This window comes from Cheilinus undulatus, linkage group 18, assembly GCF_018320785.1.
Source record: "Cheilinus undulatus linkage group 18, ASM1832078v1, whole genome shotgun sequence".
Taxonomy (NCBI): domain Eukaryota; kingdom Metazoa; phylum Chordata; class Actinopteri; order Labriformes; family Labridae; genus Cheilinus; species Cheilinus undulatus.
In genome coordinates this window covers 19,100,887-19,120,358 of record NC_054882.1, presented here as the reverse complement: position 1 = coordinate 19,120,358, position 19,472 = coordinate 19,100,887, and the positions used below count along the sequence as shown (strand labels likewise).

The following is a 19,472-nucleotide window of genomic DNA, read 5'->3' as shown; positions in this document are numbered from 1 at the left end:
ATCATCACAGAAACTTTTTTTAAAAATAAGATGGATTATTTATAATCCATCTGAAGCATTTTTAAACGTTTGGGGAAGTGAAAGCAACATGAGACATGCAAAAGCTGTCAGATTTGTTTTTAAAGAAATAATACTGAAATACCATGCTTAAGGGACAGGGGTGAGTATAAGGTAAAACAGATAAATCTTTACCACAATAACAATTAATGTCACTGTCATCAAAAAAGAATGATAAAAAACAAAACATGAAGTGAGTCCTCCTTTTAATCGCAGCACTGAACTAAGAACTTCCAATAATATTTTAATTATATTAAAGCAGAATATCACTAATGGAAGCTTCTTTTATTACTAAATAGTCACATTATTAAGAGCTAAAAATTAACTCATAATTGTGTCTTAAGTGAGAATAAAAAGTAAGTTTGAGCTCTTCCACTTCAGTTTATTATGCGCTTTCCTCCGCACTGCACACCATTGGCTGATATCCCTGTCCATCATTCAAGAAACAGACACGCCCCGCCCTCCTGTTTGGGTTGTGAGCGCTCACTGGTTCTCCCATTAGTCGCTGAAAGCCCCGCTGGCCAATGGCCGTTGAGGAGGACGTAGCCTTTCCGGTGGAACAGTCTCTCGCGCCTACAGTGGTGGAATCGAACGTCCCTGAGCGCACACGGCGTAGAGGAGAGTACGGCGCACGAGTCTCGGGAAGGAAGATAACGGTTTCTTTTTTTTGCCCCCTCTCCACTCCAACAACAAGAACAAACCAAACCTGAATTTTAAGGGGGGTTTACAGAGTCTTCTCGTCTGAAGGAGGAGGGTAGCGAGGGATTGGAGCTGCAAGTTTTTTTTCTTTTTTCCGTTTTTTTCTCCTTTTCCTAAAAGAGGATTCTGTGTTCCGCGGTGGTTTGTTCTCCGTTCTCGCCGCAAAGATGATGGTCGGAGAGGTCGAAGTGAAGGAACGACCGAGGCCGAGTCCCGACTATTTGATGCAGTTACTAAATGAGAAGAAGCTCATGACCAGTTTGCCAAATCTCTGCGGCATCTTCACACACCTGGAAAGGCTTCTCGATGAAGGTAAGGGGGAGTCTGGAGCGAATATGGGAGGTGGGGAAGCGTGACCACGGCGCAGTCCGGTGTCGGTACGGCTGGGCGTCCCTGCTGCATAACGTCCTTATCTCGGATAAACCAATATTGCTGACCGTGGCAGCCACAACAACACTTACAACTCACCCCAATCGATACCTCACACCCAAAACAATAAATCCAGCTCCATTCTTAATGAGTTGTCAAGTCTTAAAGCACTGCGAGATGTGGATTTGAGAGTTTGTGTTGCTTACGTCAGGCTCCCGTGGAGTTTGTTGCTGCACCCCTGACTTTGTGGCGACGAGGAAAAAACTTTCTCTCACTCACTTAGAAAAAACTACGGAGTCTATCACTGTCAGTGTACACACGAAAATAGTTAAGCTTAAAGTTTTTAGGCACTCTCGAGGTTTATCTCCCTGTAATCTCCTTTTAATTAACAGGGGCCTTATTCCACATGTTCTGGAGCATTTTAGCTCGGGTTAGCCACATTTTCAGCTAGCGAGCCTGGGTGTCTACGTTCCGTTGAACTCTTAAAGAACCCAAACGGTAGCGTGTACACAGCAAAGGCTCTGGCTAAAGACGTCTCTAGCTATTTTAGTGTTTTAAACAGTGTTTCAAAAGTTGAATTGTCTTATATGTACCTCCAGAGGTTTGGGTTACTAGTTGCCCAGCGGCCGAGCTCACAGCACGGTGGAATGTGTCTGCTTGTTGCCCAAACAATGGCCAGTGATTTGCTGCTGGGAGGGGGAGTACACGAAGACTATTTCAGCCGTCTAACTTTTTCACGAAAAGGAGTACCGCACTGTTTCTTAACCTTTCTTCAGCTACCGCAGTATTTCCCCTCAAGCCAGGGTCTGTTTCTGTTATATTTCCTTCCCTTGCTGCAGCAGTCGTCGTGTTTTTGCCACTCAAGCGTGCCCTACCAAAAATTACGTCGCCTTTTTGTCGGCGGCGCCGTCCAGACGGGGTTTGTCTGTCTACCTGTATTCCTCCGCCCTGTTACTTTTTTGGCACGAGGAGCGGCGCTGATAAACAGGGTTTATTCGCCGTTTATGTTGATAGTATCAATATCATAAGCTGGTCTAAGCGGAAGATAGGACCCACGGTTTATGTAACTGAGCTGGGGACACTAGAGAGCGCCACAGCCCCCTTAGCAGACTGTCCCCGTGCGGTGGGTAGTGTCGGACTGTAGACCATGTCACTGAGGATTAAAAATAACACGCTTTCCGACCACTCCACGGTATGAATGAGAGCTTTATTCGTCGACATTAGACATAATATAGAGCAGTGCATATCTCTTAGTTTCGGTTGCATGTCTGGATGAGTAGGTGTAGTATGTAGCTGCTAAACCGGTCTGCAAAGATTTTCTTGCTCACTTGCTGAGTGGTAAACAAGACACTTTAGTCGCAAAGTGGACTATTTCCCCTTGTCGGCCACTTAAACTACATCAGTCCAAGAAAACAATCATACATATAACCCCGAAAATAACAGCTCAGGATGAATAAAATTGGATTTTCAATGTTATTTTACAGCTCTATACACCGTGCAAGTGATAATATTGTGGTAGTTTACAAATTAATATTTGTCATTTCAGTCTAGGGTTGAATAGTGCAAAAATGTAAGCACTCAACCAACAAATCACTGCTTTCATAGACATTAATCTTTAATTTTCTCTCATATCTCTGCAAACAAAATTCCCATTTAAATAATCAGATTTAATCATTCTACACATCATTTAAATCCTTTCTAAAGAGGCATTAGGGAGTTTTCAATTTCTAGAAGGGTTGGTTGTGTTATTAGAGTCGGCTTCAGTTGAAGGGTGTGTTGTTTTCATTGAGGTTAGACCCTGGAAGCAGACTTGTTTTTTTTCTTTTTATCCCTGCTCCTCTTTGTATTTTACTAGCCCCTGTTTCAGGTCGCTTAAAATGTTTCTGAACAGAGACTGTTGTCTGTGGACCACATTCACAGTAGAGAAGAGCTCAGCACTGCTGCTTTGGGCTTGCTGTATGGTTGAACTGACTAAAGGCATTTTTCAGCTTGCCTTTACTCGGTCGTAATTATTAGAACAAATCAGATACATCAATTTCCTCTTACTGGCTTTTACTTTGTAGAGCAGACAAAAATTAGATTGTCACAGAGAGTTTGTTTAGTTTATAAATGGGCTGTGAATGCTAGAAAACACAACTTATGCATGTTTTGAGGATGTGCAAAGTTTTCTTCTTTGTGAGTCTTAAAATCCCTGTGCTTCCAGTGTTTCTGGGCTGAATTTTGACACATTTTCTTATTGGTTTGACCTTTCTTTGCTATTTTGATTGTGTTACCTGTCCACTTAGACCTCAGGAGCTGTGACTTTGAATAACGGGGACTGAATCACTAGGAGAGTGGCAGCTGCACTCTACAGTGATGCTGTGTGCAGGCATAACCAGCTAATGCTCCTACAGAAGACATAGCGCACATTATTTATATGATTTTGAATAGTTGCCATGTGTAAAAAAATCTCCTGAGCTGACGTCAGAAACGACTATTGAGCAATCTGAGCTTAGTTTTTTCTTTTAACATTTGATGTCGTGCACCATATGGTGCTCAGAGGATCTGGTTAGAAATGAATTCTCTAAAGCTGTGTCAGTCTTCTGTTTCTATTCAGTGGTGTACAAGTAAAAAGGATGAAATGTTCTTCTGTATTATAAGAAATTACCCCCACCGACCTCTGCCTCACTGCTCTGGCTGCACAAGTCTGAGGTTTACAAGGGTTTCCACAGCACCAACCCAAACTTTACCCCCCCTGCCAAAAGTTGTGTTTGTGTGTGATGAAAGCCACCCGGGTGCAGAGGCCTGTCTGACTGTCTGGTTCCTGTTAGGGGCGGTTTGGCTTGCTTTTTCTCTCTGAACAGGGCAGAAACTATTGCGATATTAAAGTCCCAGCCTTCTTCGACTTCCTTAAACCGAGCGCCCAGTCCAGAATCTGCAGTTTGTATCAATCTTCCAAAGTGTTCCACTCCTCCCTATGGCCCACTTCTTTTGAAATAGATCTATTTTCTGTGTTTTGTGTTAGGCGGCTGTGCTGTCAAATCACTGCATTTTTTAAAAGCCTTGGGAAGTTACTTTTTATTGTTTTATGATGCTAGTTTATGGTAATATATTTTTAGAGTGATTAACTTTTTATGATGGTGAAACATTTTTACAATCTTCTCTGCTAAAAGTAAAGATAAACATCACATACGGCTGCGACTTCCAGCCCAGACGGGATAGACTAAGAGGGGAAACTTGTCTTCTTATTGTGGAATTTTTCTGACCTCAGATTATATTTTGGTGTCTGCTTTTTCGTTCGTCTGGGTAGTGTTCTCCTCGGAGTGTGTTGTGGGGATAGGAGACTTCTCTGTCAGCGTTGTCTCATGAAAAGCGATTGTATCGTCAAAGTGTCAGGAGAAAGCAGGTGCTACATGAAAAGCTATTGATCAGCAATGCTTGAGTAGAAGTAGAGACAAAACCAGCCAGTGAAGTGTTTTTAAATAGTGTGTGAAAAAGAGAGTTAAAGGACTGTCCTAATCTGTCAACAAACCATCAACCACTATCTCCGGGGGGGCTGAAGTTTCTCTGTTTTGTTGATAAATAACAATGACAGCACTTTACTCCTGGGATAAAGTCATTACAGAGACTTAAATGCGATTTAACGTCTTAAAAGCCTTCTTTTGTAAGATTTAAGTGCTCTAATAACAGAGAAAATCTTAAAAGTTAAAGAATTCTCCCAAATCATCCATCTCTCAAGAGTACACCCATTCGACAGCTGCACCCGTCTCCCTCACCCATCCGACGTCGTGTGCTTGTCGACACAGCTGCTTCCAGGCTGCAGAAAGCCGACACCCTTGTGTGTGACGCCTGCTCCCACCCTTGGCCGTCCCCTCCTAATACGTGCGAGTACTCCCTCAAGGTCACTCTGTCCAACTGACAGGCCCTCTTTTGAAACCCCAGTTGTTCATCTCCCTGAGGTGACACCTGCTATGGAGGTTTTTTTTCTTTCTCTTTACGATCTGCCAGCCAACAAGCGGCTTCAAATTGCTGTATTTTCTCTTGGCAGGAGGAGACAGCCCATATAACATCTAGAGATGTAGCCTGGTAGTGAAGTGCAGGCTTTGTTGAAGGGTAGCCGCAGCGGGAGAAAGTCCGGACTGTTTTTGTTGTCATGAAGTGTTGTGAGTGTTTTTTAAGGGCAGCAGTTCAGTCAGATTGGTAGAAAATTATAACTTCAAATCCCCTTAGTTTTGCTCATTATTTAGCTTTGTTTGTATCGAAGATTAAACGGTCTGTTGTTTCATTGCACACTGTGCTGCATGGTGCATCGTATCATTTGTTCTTGGCAACAACACCCCCCCTTTGCATATACAGTTCTGTGTCTGCTTGTTTCGCATGTCATGATTTAACAGGACCTTCCCTGGAGAGCTGTCAGCATTCGGAGGACAAACTGTCTGCTGTCCACTGTGGAGGAAACAGGTCCTCTGGGAACAGCAGTTTTGAGAACAGATTTTGATAAACTGGATGTGTTTGGTTTTCTAACTAATGTCCCATATTTCTGCCAATCTGTCAGGTTCTCCCCCGTTTCATTCTCCGTCTGTCTCCCGCTGCAGGTTGACCCTCAGCGTTTTTCAGCACAGGGCGAGACCTTCACTAACCTCTGACATGCAATCAATTTAGCAGCTAATAAGATTGAGCGCTGCTTCACAAAGTAAGATACAGCCTAGAGCCTGGAAAGAGCACTGATAGAGACTGACGAGAGGAGAGAATTGAAGGTGTTTGGCTGGGACTGTTGTTGAAAAGCAGAAACCTGTTATACCCCCTCTCTGCAACCCCTCTCTTCTCCCCACATTCTCTCCCAAAGCACCACTTATAAGCTGGAATTTAATTAACCGAGAGCCATTCTGTGAGCTGGTTTACTGAGCCGTTGCCACCACTGTGAGAAAGCAGAATAGAAGGCTTTGTGCTGTCTCTCTGCCTGCCTCTCTCTTGCCCTCGTGCGGTCTCTCTCTCGCTCTATCTCTCTCTCTTCCCTGGTAATAAATTAGGTGGTGGCATCAGCCTGACAGGGTGAGGTGTAGAGGTTGTAGAGGGACCCAGAGTTGCCTTCTCTTTCTTCCGTCTGACGTGCCCCTGACCTCCTATCCAGTTGCCCCCTCTACAATGCCTGTGTGGGCTTCTGGTCTAACTTCAACCCTGAACCCATCCCTCTGCTCTCCCATTGAAGCAGACCCCTGCTCCAACCCTCGGAGAGGGGGCTGTATGATAAAGTCATCCAACGACAGCTCTGGGCTCTTATCTCAGGCCTCAATCCTGTGAGTGCTGGGGCCTGCTTATCACCGCCGCTGCTGCCTGGCCTCCCGTCTCTATGCCCTACCCTGACTATCTAGTCTGCTGTCACCAAAACTAAGTGTCTTTCCTTTCATTCTAACTGGCCGCTGGACAAAAGCCAGAGGACAGTACTCTCTTTTTCTTGTGCATCAAAGTGGAGCAATCAAGTTAAAATTAAACATGAAATAACTGCATTTCACTGGAGGAATTTTTCAGTCAACACAGGAGTCTATGGTCTTTGTGTTTGTGTGCAAGTGTGTACCAGATGATGACAAGCAGTGCTAAAAAAGGAACATAAATTAAGGCGATGTTGTAATAATTATGTCACAACAGCTCCCTAGCACAGTCTTGTTCATTAAACCAGACTGTTTATTCCTTTTTACAGAAACCACGGCACCACCCATTGCCCTTGACCCTTTTTTCAGCTCTCTTCCCTGTATTTTTATAAAGCAAAAATGTCCGCGGAAAGTTACGCCTGATTCAGACAGGAAAGGACTATGGGGAAGGAGAGTCAGTGGTTTGTTTTTCCTCCAGACAGACAAGGGGGGGGGGGGGGGGGGGTGCTTTAATGACAAGAGAGGCCCTTTCTTTTTTTACCCTCCCCCACAGATGTAGCTCAGTTTCACAGCTTTCTTTTGACTAATTTGGATTACATCATGAATCTTTCACCCACACCTTTATGTAGACATGCAAGGGACACTATACATTTCTTTTTTTCCAGTTTGTGGTGTATGTATAGGCCCCACCCTGCTACATTCTTTGCGTGCTTGAAATAGCTCTCCCACCTCCTCCCTGAAAACAGTCCCCCGTGTTTCCTCACTTTTTTCTTCTGTATTATTTGTAAATCCCTGAACTGTCACAACAGATGCCGTTTTTATCAATTAGGTCTTTTCCAGGTATGATACGAGAACATTTTTCACTATTTCCTACAGCTTCCCTCGTTTTTATCATGACAGGAGGTGAAAATATGAGCTGAATGCTCACTCTGTTCTTCTCTTACCCTCCCAACCTCTCAGCATTCATTTTTTTCACTCCTTTCAGAGGAGGAATGGCAACCAAGCATTGGCAGCCAGCTCAGGAATTTTACCGGGAGCACAGTCAGAGCACTTAACCTCCAGCTTGGTGTTTGTTTTCCCCACACTCTCTCATAGTGTGTTTTAGCTCTGCTTTATGTGAACACTACAAACTTCTAACTTTGATTTGAATCTCTAAAAATGTTCCCAGTGTGTCTGAGTCTGATCAAGTTTTTTGCTTCAAGGCTGGCACTAGCAAGCTTCTCTCCACTTATATGAAAAAAATCAGAAATATTTTCTTAAATGATCTAATTTCGTGGCAGCCCTATCTTACTGGCTGTTTATCTTTGCAACATTTTCCCCTCTTCCTCATCCAAATCCTCCACATCCTCTGTCAAAACACCCCAGTGGATCATTCTGCCTGTGGTTTGCAGCCTTTGTCACGGCTTCTCACTCGTTGCAGGCTGGCCAATAAATCAGAGATGAATAATTTACCTGTCCCTTAGCAGCCGGTGTTGTTTCTGTGAGGCTTGGCGAGAGCAGGCGGTGCTGCCATAACCTTCCCTCAGGGCCACAGAAAGTAAGGTGGCAAGAGGTAAAGAGATTCCTCTGTAGACTTCTGCCATCAAATATGAAGCACAGGGAACTCCAATTGCTACCAATCTCAGCTTCTTCTTTTGATATGCACAGCTTTGACACAAGTCCCAATATGTCAGAATTCCCATTTCGGTCTTTCAAGAATGCCTCTTTCCTCTTTTTTTTCCAGGAAAATAGGCTAATGCTACTAACAGCTTTCCTTTCTGCTGTCTTAAATGGACAAAATATGTTATTATTTGGCCTGTCTTTAATACTTGCTTCATGTTATAAAGAGGAGCAGCTTTTCTAACTCTAACTTTTCAGTTTTCCAATTGTGTTTTGTTTGCAGTTTACCTAGGGCTCACGATGCAGATGATGCCTTGTAAAGAGGTTTTGCTGCACTTTTTAAGGCAATGCTGTCCCTTTAGGTTTCCCTTCTCTGTCTTGAAATAAAATTGACATTGTGTAAAATGTGTTGTGGCATTTGTTGGACTACCTTGGGATAGTTATCCAGGGCTGAGGAGAACAAATACAAGTCATGCTAACATTGCTCCAAGCAGCTGTAAATATATTTTGAATGTTCTTGATGTGCAGATGGGAGCTGGAGTGACTCTGCAGTACTTTTATTTCACTTTTGCATTCTTTGATCTTTCTTAATGCATCTTTGAATGTTAAAATAGTTTAAAAAAAAAAGAAGTAGTTTTTCTTTGAGTTGCCTTAGGGGCTTGCAGCTGTATTAGTTGTAAGGGCTGTTCTAAAACACGCTGTGTAGTTGGATCACATGTCAACTGTAAAGCTTGGCTTTAAGGGGGAAGGAGAGTAGCCTCAAAGCAATCATGCAAAAAGACTTTCTGTAAGTACAGTGAGCTTTATGTTGGCATGCAAGCTTGAGATAGTGGTGCAAGAGCTCATTCCACACTGAAGTTATTCAAGTTCATGATGTTTGAACCACCTGTGCCTGTACCCTCAATCTCACATTTCACCCTGTGCAAGCATGTGATTGGATGCCACACTGCTCAACTTGTGCTCTCTGTGTGTAGTGATGGAATTTACACTCATGTCTTGTAGGTAGTTTCTAGATTTGTTGAAGGGATGTCCACATATGTTTTAGTCCCTCTGCTTGCTTCCTCTACCTATTCAACAATCTTTCAGTTCCTAAACATGGTCTTCTCTGTCTGCCACAGCCTCACCAGCCTAGCTATGATGAACATGATGATGCGTTGCATACCTTTGTTTTACAGTGGCTGCCTACCCCACAGTCGCGTGCCATAATGTAAAACATGATTTGCTTAGCATAAATTATGCTCATGTGCATCAGGCCCTGTTCAAACTAGCCGCAAATTAATGAAGTCAGAGTTGTACTACTGCAAGTGAAACAGTTTTGTGACTGCTCTGTTTGTTTAGCATTTGTCGCTGCCTGTTGTCTGTTTGTGGTGAGGCTTAAGTCTGTCTGTCCTTTATCAGTTCAGTGGTTGCGAGGAGATTACAGAGCAGAAACAATGGCTGGTTTTGTATGATTAGGCTCTAATTGTTGAAACAAAGAGCCCATTTAGCACCATGGAACAACACATAGGAGTGACTGGCATACAAACCCACATGTAGTTGGCAGGAAAGAATGTGCAGCGTGTATGAAAGGGTTAGCGAGCATGAGCCTCATCTCCGTTCACTTGATTGATTGTGTTCGCCAAAAGGAAAAAGGCGAGCGATGCTGCCCAGAGCAATGGGAGGATGGTGAATGTGATAAAGAACAGTAGGGGGGGAGACAGAGGATTCCTATGTGCTGTGAATGAGGTCATCTGCTCAGTTATGAGGAAGGTCAACGACCCCTCCCTCAGCTCCACACTCCACCACTCTGTCTCTCTCCCCTTCCTCCCCTTTCACTAATGATACACAATGGCTTTTTGTGCTTTAATGGGCCAGACGCAAACATCGGGTCATTCCTATCAGTTCACATAGGAGAAAGCACACAAGTGCTGTCTGTAGAATCAGCACAAAACACTGTCTCTCTGATGGTGGAATGAGGACAGTGGAGACAACTTAGAGCATGCGTGATGTGTCTGATGTGTCTTTTTACGACTGATACTGATTTTGAAAGTAAATAAATATGCTGGTAAATGGTTATTCTGGTCAATAGACCCTTCCTGTCTGCATTTTCAAACAATTATAATCAAAATGACAATGCAGTAATACTTTTTTTTAAATTCATTAAAAAACTGTTTCTATACCCCCACTTGTGGAGAACTCAGCAATGACACTGGATAGATGTAATAATGATCCTGTTATATTGATCAACCTTTTTTTCAGTGTTCCTGCTCTTGATGAAAAAGAGTATTTTTTTGTTAATCTTAGTCATCCAGAGCCTTGGCTCTAAATTGATGTGTTGGGACCCAAAAGTGGGTTGTAAAGCCTTTTCCAGTGGAGGCAGATGTGCCTGTAAAGAAAATGTGTCTAGAGTCTACAGCATGCTTTTAGTTTGATAGGTATGTCTCCATCTCTTTGTTCCATCACATCTTTTGTTTCATGTTAAGTCTAAACTGCTCCATTTTTTTGTCAAAAAAATTTAGTTATTATTAAAATTGTAAGAAATTTGGGTTGTGATTTGTCAATAAGGATTTGGAGGTTGGTCAGTAGGTTAGATTCATTGTAGTATCAATAATTAAACTTTAAGGATTACTTCAAGTACTGTGTACTGAGCAGCTACTGAAGAGTTGCACTTTCCAACCAGCTTATTCAGGTTAAGTCACACCTCTGTTATAAAGTAAAACACACAGCAAATTAATAGGGGTGGGAATCACTATTGGCTCCATGATACGATATTATCACGATACTTGGGTCACAATCTAATACTATTGCGATTCAGTATTATTGCGATACCATATATTGCGATTTAAACAATTTTTTCAACTGTTTAGCTGATTTAGCATTAGTCTTTTCCTTATGTTTGTCTTATTTACACAGTATTTTATTGTCATGTAGCACTTCTTTCAAACCTCATGTGTTATGTCCATCTAATTCGTACCCTGCTTGCATTCCTAATATCCTTCCCCTGGTGTTGCCATGTTGTACTAACTTTCTCCTGCTCTATGACCGTCACCTCTGCTTACCTGATTCGACAAACAATTCTCCAAACAATTAATTTTAGTTTTCCATTATCATAGACTTGAATTCATATTAGCAATTAATTTAAAAAATTGATACTTTGTGGATGAGATGATACGATATATCATAGGGATGAGACTGATTCAATCCAATATCGGTATCAGGTCCGATATGGGCGTAATTAATAGATTGGATATCTGACTGATGGTGCCGATCCAAGTGACCGATCCAAATCCATCCTACAGTTTGCGATAGACCATGAACGCACCGCAGTTTAACACGAGACAGTCTGTGTGTAACTGAGCTAGTATTAGTTGGGGATGTTGTTGGCTGTATAATTACCTAGTAGATTAAACGTAAATCTATATTTAGGATAGTCAAAACTAGTCTAAAGATGAGAGAACACAAAGAAGAGTGGGTGTGACGTTAACCTAACGGGTGGCGCTAGCATTGAAAGCTAGCGCCGCTAGCCCCATCGTTCCTCTTTGCAGATTAATATCATGCTTTGATATTTGGCCTCTTTTCACTTTGGGTGAGTAGTTACCCAAAGCAGTGAGCAGTTTACTACTTTGGAAAACTGTCATACCACGGTCTTTCTATACACAAACAGGTTAGCCTTTAGTCACCGCCGTCCTTCTCATTGTTTATATCCGGTAAAGGGTCAGAGAGGAAGGCTTCGGCCATTAACTGAAGCTACAGTGGTCTCTAGTGGCGGGAGGTTCATTAAAAAGCATTATAGACAGGGATTTATAACTCAGTTGTTGTTGTTGTTTGGATAATGCTGATATTTATTTTTTAGTAGTAGTTCAAATAATATATATAAAATATAAAATATGATATTATATATATATATATATATAATCAGTATTGATATCAGCACATATTTATCGGATCGGAACTGAAAAAAAGTGGATCGGTGCATCCCTAATATATCACCAGACAAAATATCATGATACTATTCTGTTTCGATTTTTTCTCCCACCCTTACAAATTTGACAGTGTTAATTAAACTCATATGGAGCTACATTTAACACTTGGAAATTGTATATGTTGATCCCCACTACATATAGTTAAGCTACACTTTTGAAAGTGTTTATGATTTTGCACTTTAACAGAACTGCAGTAACTCCTGAAATCTGTGGAAAGGAGGGTCTCCTCTGACAAGATCGAAGCACAGAGCCATCGTCATTGTAAGGCAATACATGCTGATGCACTGTGCATCCTTTAGGATGTCACAGGTTGTAACTCTAACTCAGTGGCTTCACTCGTGGTGAACAACAATGAACCAAAAACATGACCAAAATAATCCTAGCAGGGATCAGTAAACAACAGGCAATGTCTAAACAGGTATAAAACACATCCAAACGCTCTGCCCAAAGGCATGATGGGAACTCTGCCCACACATCCCCCAGATTTGTCTCTTTCCAGCGTTACACTAACATGGGTGAATCAACACTGAAGACCATTGCACTCAGAATGGAGTCAAAATTACACTTTGGAAGTTACAATCAATTCTGAAATATTCAACCCTGAGATATCAACACTCAAGCTCCTTGCAGTGTACAACAGCAATGTCTGTGTATGGTATGTGATGTGGAATCATTCTCACTAGGTGCTACTATGAGGTGAAAAAAGTACAAGAGTATTGTAAAAAGAGAGAAGAGAAAGGAGAAGTAAAAGTACTGATTTCAAAATGTACTTGAAAAAAGAACAAGTACCCAGAAATACTACTAAGTTACAGTGGTTTAAGTCAATGTAATTTGTTACTTTTTGCCTGACTTAAAGCACTGTGAAGTCTAAGGAATACAGATGAACAAAGATAAAGGCTTCAGTTGATGTAGGTCTGTTGGTTCTGCCTTAAAATTCATTCAACTTATTCATGCATACTGTCAATTTTAACAACTGATGCAGAACAGTATTAGCTAGTATATTGCCAGAAATGTTCATACTGATAATTAACTTTAAAGTTAATATCCACTGATATCATGCCAATTATATTATTCATCACTATAAATGCATTTACAGTGCTGTTTGTCTTGTCTTACCCCTCAACTAATTTTAGAACTATGGAGATTTTCTCACTAACTTACACCTAATAACAGCTCACAAATAGTGAATAAACTGTCAACGTAGAAGACATATCACTGCTACCATGTCTGACAGGTCAGACAACTCTGTATTGAGTTGAATATGCAACTTTAGTTGTTAGTCCAGTTACTAAAACGTCAGCCAGCTGGCTCAGTTAGATAGATTCACTTCACACTGCTGCTCCAGTTCACTTTAGCCTTAACTTCCTCCCTCTCTGCTCTGTGTCATTACATAGGAATGCTGCCCATGAAAAACCTTAAAAGGTGTTGCTTATTGTCCTCTTAGATAAGATTGCAGCTGCTCCTGTCTCTCTGTTGTGTTTCTATTCTTGCAGGACATGCAATGACAAGCTCACGGACACAGAGAAGTGTGATTTTAGAGGACTGACTGACACTGCTCAAAATGTCTGAATGTTTTAGATGGCCGTCATTGTGTAGCAGAATTGTACTGCAAACAGTAGTGGTTCTCTTGAGTGTGTTTAAGGCAGCTGTGGATGGATAGTGTGGAGGCACAGCAGCAGAGACAGGTGTGGGCACAAGCAAGGTGCCGAGGTGCCAGCTGTTGTTGACACCTTAGGGTGAGGAATAGTCTTCCAGGAGATGAACTTGTCTTCCTCTGTCCCCTCTAATCCCTCTCCCCCCTCTCTCTCTTCTCTCCCCAGCTCTCCTTTCTTGGAGAGTGTGTCTGACATGAGTTTGGGGTGTTTGTGATGGGAGCTCTTCCTGCTGCTTTATTTTTATTGAGCGTCTGACACTTTTGATGAACCAGACCTCAGTTATACCTCCACTCCTCCTCCCTCATCACCATGCATATAATCCTGCTCTGCTTGCCCCACACACAAGAACGTTTGCTGTATGCTTTGCATTCTCCCTTTATCTCATCCATTCAGTTTAAAACATGTACATGCATAACTCTCATCTGTTTATGTTATGTTGCCTTCTGTCGCCGTCATAGTGTTTGCTTAAGGAGAAAATCTGTATCAGTTCTCCCGAGGGAATGGCACATTTCTCCTGGCTTTGCCTTTTACCTATTTACTTTAGCAGCAGGATTTTTAAGTCCCTCCTCCCTCTTTTTCTCCTCTGTCTTTGTGTTCTCTCCTCTCATCTCCTGCTTCTCCACATTTCACCCTTTCTCTCTGCTTCACCCTTTCTCCCCTTCCACTTGTTTCCTCTTTGCAGCTTCCCCTGTCTGCTAAGTATGTGTGGCAAAAATCGAGCCTTGGGGCTACATTCCCTCTTTCATGTGAGGACCAGTGGTGACATTAAAGGCCTGTTACGTGGTCTGTCGCTTTGCATCAGCCCCAGCTCTCGCTGCCTGCTCAGGGCCGAATATGCCCCTACCTCTTTGCTCTATCTCTCCCTGCTTAAACGCTGAGTGCAGAAAACAACACGCCTGAATCCGCCGGGCTGTAATTGTGCATATGTACATGCACATGCAGATTCCCTAAGCCCTCACACCGAGCGCTTTGAAGCAGATCAATGTTTAAAGGCTTAAGCGTAGTGGAAGCTTAGTTAATGACAGACGAGTCAGCGACTGTTCCCCTCCGCCCTTTTATGACTCTCTGACCCAGTTGTTAGAGCCCCATCAACATCTTTGTTTTTTTTAAATACTCTAAATGGTTCATTCAACACGACTTGGCAGACAAAACAAATCAGCCAGATGATCTCCAGGAAAAGACAACCAAACTCAGATCCAAAGAGCAGCCGCTCTGATGATGTGCAGACAGAAGGGAGTAGGTCAGAAGGAGTCTTTTCATCTTCCTTTCATTGTCAATCTTAATATCTGGAAGTGCATCAGACACAGGGAGTTTTCAGCATCTCTAAACAGTGCCAGCTCTGTTTGTTCTTAACAGTGAATCATTACGTACCTCTTTGACTTACAATTACCATACAATCCATCCGCGAATACTCGACCTAGAACAATTGGACTTCTGGCAGAGGATCATGCATTACAATCCAGACATTTAAAACGCGGCATGTGCGTCTAATTTTTCATTTTATGAGTAGGTGTTTGAAGTGGTAAGAGTGAGATCCCGGATAAATGGTATGTAAGGCTGTGGAGAAAATGAAGAACTGGCCAAAGACACAACAACATCTGTTTTGTGTTGTCACAGCAAGAGATAGCTATTGAATGGCTGCTGGAGTTGAACTTATGGTGGCTGCTACAAGCCTCAGCAGGCCCTTTAGCCAGGGTTGAAAGAACAGCTGACACACATGCAATATGTGTCCTTTGTAATCCAACCAGTTTTTCTACTCCTTTGTTTGTAACTAAGATGCTTCTGTGGGTTTTCTACAGAGAAGAAACTTCCTCCTTGCTTAAGTATGCATTGCTTTAAAGGCGTCAATGTTACCTGTCTCACAATAGGGAAAAGGTGAGCACAGCTGACATTGTAATAGGATGCTTTAGCTTATTTGCACAGCCCTGTAGGCACATCTGTAGCTTGATATTAAGAAAGCAATACGAGCCTGTTACGAGTTGAATAGTTTATTCCTTGAGATGTCTGATATGCAACGATATAAACCTGTCTAACACATTAAGATGCAGAAAAAACATTACTTGGTGTGATTTATATTTGGTTCCTTCACCGTTTTGTGTTGCAAAGGACTAAAAGGTTGCAAAGGTTTTAAATATGATGTTACTTTCTGGTACCATGTTATTGAAAATAATATAGTCTCCATTTATTCATCAGTGATGTTTAAAAGTACTAAAGCTTTGAACACCTAAAGATCTTCAGTCACATATAAAAAAATCTAGTAAAATAAGTTAAATAAAGAGGACTGATGCATTTGCACAAATATTTTGGCACCGAGATGCTGCCAACAAATATGCAGGTTACGCAGTTTACAGGAGTTTGTTTGCAATTTATTTTAACTGTAGAAGATGAAAAAGAATTTACGCAGGACTAGTAGCCAAGGAACTCCCTTTTTGTTGCTGTGCTGCTGGGATTTTATCAAAGTTTACTTTTCTGTTAATCCTGGCAACTCAATTTGACTATTAGGCCTGCACCATCAGGAAAATTTAAGATGTGTGATGGCATTCTTAAAATTTGAAATAACAACATGCACACATAGCAATACATATACAAGGGACAGATAGTGCATATTACCTATAACTCATAGTTTGTAAATCTTTCTGCTGGTCTTCTTATTTTACAAACTACCTGCATTTGGAGATTACCCTTCCCTGGATCAGAAATAAATCCAAAAAACATTTCTTCTTCTACTAAATTGGTGCTAATTAATCCAAGATTAGATTAACCCAGGCCTCTGTTCAACAGTTGAAATATACACATGGGAGACAACTGACAGAAGGACAGTGTCAAATTTGTTTGTTCTAAATCCTCCGTGCGCAAGATGACTCGGCAAGACTGCTTGATCATTGGAGACAACTTGCTAACCTCAATGTTAGGATCCTCCAAATGCAAGATTTCATAGAATCTTGTGTGATCAAACAAAAATAAACATATAGATATCATCCGCTTGCTAACCCTTCACCACAGGCTGTGCTGACATGCGTTACAATTGCAGTAAAAATCATAAAACAAGGAAAGCATATGGGTAAAATTGTAACTATTGTAACGTTAAGGAATTACAACCTAGAATTGTAAATATTTATTATTTTAGGTCCGAGAGGCTATGACGCAATTTCAAGTGGTAGAATGATCATGTTGACTCTACACACTTGAGGATTATTCGGACAAGTAATCATGTGGAATGATCCTTCACTTGGGATACACCCCATGATTGTCAGGGGAGGCAAATCTGGCCTTAAATTGTGCTTAAAATTGTGTAGTGTATGGCTAGCCCTGGAAGGCAGTAAGCATTGCCTAGCTGCCTATGTTTTTTGATAAATTTAGGGCTTGGAGATGTGTTGACTGCCCATGCACATATTACAGTAACGATAGAATCATGTTTAATTGCACAGCTCTATTGACCATGCTTAGAATTTAAATGTATTCCTACAAGAAGACACATTTCAGACATATAGGTACTTTTGCATGACTATATCGTAGCGTTTGAGGGAATAAAGAAGGTCTGTGTTGTTGTATTTATTATTTGTATTTGTATTAATCAGTTGAACTGATAAAAATGTCTTGGACACTGAGTCTGAGCTGCTTAATTTTCTGTTCTTTGCAAAAACTTGCAGTTCAAGGCAAATAGTCTCATCCTGGGGAGGCATGTGGTTCTTTCACTCCTAAAGAAAAAGAAAACATTGGGTCAGAGTCCCTCATATATTTAGGTTATTTGCACAAGATGTGCCAAATTGGAGAGACAGAGTGAATCTTGTCACTTTCTCTTTATGTGGCTGTATGTTCCATGGTTGAAATCCTTGAAAGCATGGGCAAATCACAGTGTTAGAGTAAAGTTTTAGTTCAATGGAAAGAGAAGGGGACTGAATAGTCTATCACCCACTGAAATGACTTTCACAAATCAGAAAGCAAAAATTAAACTTTCTGTGGAGTCACTGTTCAAACATGATTCCCTCAACACACCATTGTATTTCTTTTTCACAGTGCAGCAATTCTAGATAAAACAGCTTTAAAACATTAAGTTTTGTTGTCTTGTTTTTCAAAATCCAGAGCAGTCTTCCAAATGTGTCTTCTCATTCGTTTATATCATTATGTTTGGACTTCATCAGTTAGAGCCAGACGAAGCTGATTAGCTGGTAACAAGCGAGCGTATATTGAAAAAAGAAGATGACACTGAGCTCTCTTCATTAATGCTTTGTTGTTGTTTTTCATTAAAACTCAATCGAATACACCAAGAATACAAAGAACAGCATGTGAATCACCCACAGCGGATCAATGCCTCTCTGGCACAGTGACAGTCTTATCAGCAGCTTTAAGACAACATTCGCAAAGGTAGGCTTTTATTGCAGGGCTGTTGTGTTTGATTGCATTACATTATGACAATAATTTCTTTGTAATCTTTAACTGTAGGCCAGTTATTTCAAGCGACACTTGTATTGACATTGTTTTTCAATGGTGGTGTTTCAGATTATTGAATCATTGCTGTGAGGCAGGGAAGGATGCTGAGGCCTCATATCTGCTTTTTCACATTGAAGCATTTGAGTCATCACTTTTGTTCCTGTTTTGATCCAGGAAAATCCCCCCTACTTTAAAATAATGTTCAGTTTTAATTTGTTTTCTTGACAGATGATGAGCCTGTAAATGTGTGACACAGAAAACAGGATTGAATATTTATTGCTGTCAAAACAAACTTGAAGGGTGCTGTCACTCTGCTGTCATGCATGCTTTCTTGTTGTAATCAAATGACATCATTTTCTGATACCAAAGGAGCGATAGGACTTTGCTTGTTCCTCATTCTGTCACTCACCAAACTACTAAATACACATTTGATAAAGAGATTTTTTCATAACCTGTTTGTAAACTTCTGACAGGTTCCTGCTGCTCCCATCTGTTCGTCCCTAAAATACACTACAGTCATGACTGATGCAAGGATTTCCCGAAGGTTTACTGTTTATGTCTTATCCTTACACTGTGTTTATATTTGACAAAGTTAAATGAAATAAGAATGATCTCCTGGGTGTTTCACATTATGTTTGTTCTCATGTTAACTATTTGGTTCTCTGTCAGCAGACTTTACATCAAGCTCCCTGCTTTTCTGTAGCTTGAGAGTTTAAGTGATCCCTTTGATCCAAACAACAAAGATAGAGATTAGATCACATAGAGACATAAAGTCAAGAATCTTTGTCTTAACTGTTACCGGAGAGTATGACTAATTTTCCCCTCTCCCTCCGATCTTTCCCATTGGCTGTGAGCACTGCGGTCTCCTTAGTGACAGGGGTGGGGACAGGAAATGCACTGCATGTTATCTGCTCCAGTCACATTGACGGTCATAGCCTTTCCTTCCTCTCTCTTCCTCTCTTGTTTCCTCTTCTGACAGCTGGACCTTTCCTGTCATTGTTGCATGGTGGAGGGGGCAGCTGCGTGTGAGAGGGGACTCAGTTAAGATGTGTTTGATAGATTAATAATGCCTTGTGCTTTCAGACCCTTTGATCGGTGGTCTGCAGCCTCAAAGTTTAACTCTTAAGTCCCCAAATTGGGGCATAGTTTTCCCTTGAAAGCCATACAAGAGCCAGTCAGGCTACTTAGAGGAAATGTCAGTCTTCTCAGACCCCCGTCAAGTAGCTGACAAAATAAGATGATCCCCCTTTTCCAGAGGAAACAGTTTCAGGGGAACATAAATGAGGCCAAGGGCTGCATGTCCTATCAAAAGACATACATCCCATCAGCATGCATCCTGACTCTTCATCCTG

At 41.5% G+C, this 19,472-nt stretch overlaps 1 protein-coding gene across 8 annotated transcripts in view; it reads left to right on the top strand.

Annotated features, from left to right (window-relative positions):
* The first annotated feature begins 649 nt into the window (after positions 1-649).
* The window catches only part of qkia (QKI, KH domain containing, RNA binding a), a 93,026-nt gene continuing 74,203 nt past the window's right edge, over positions 650-19,472 (top strand). For all 8 annotated transcript variants that reach the window (XM_041812383.1, XM_041812379.1, XM_041812385.1 and 5 more), the window contains exon 1: positions 650-1,068. In XM_041812383.1, the coding sequence (XP_041668317.1) occupies positions 924-1,068 (145 nt within the window). In that variant the 5' untranslated portion in view covers positions 650-923. The remainder of the gene's footprint in view (positions 1,069-19,472) is intronic.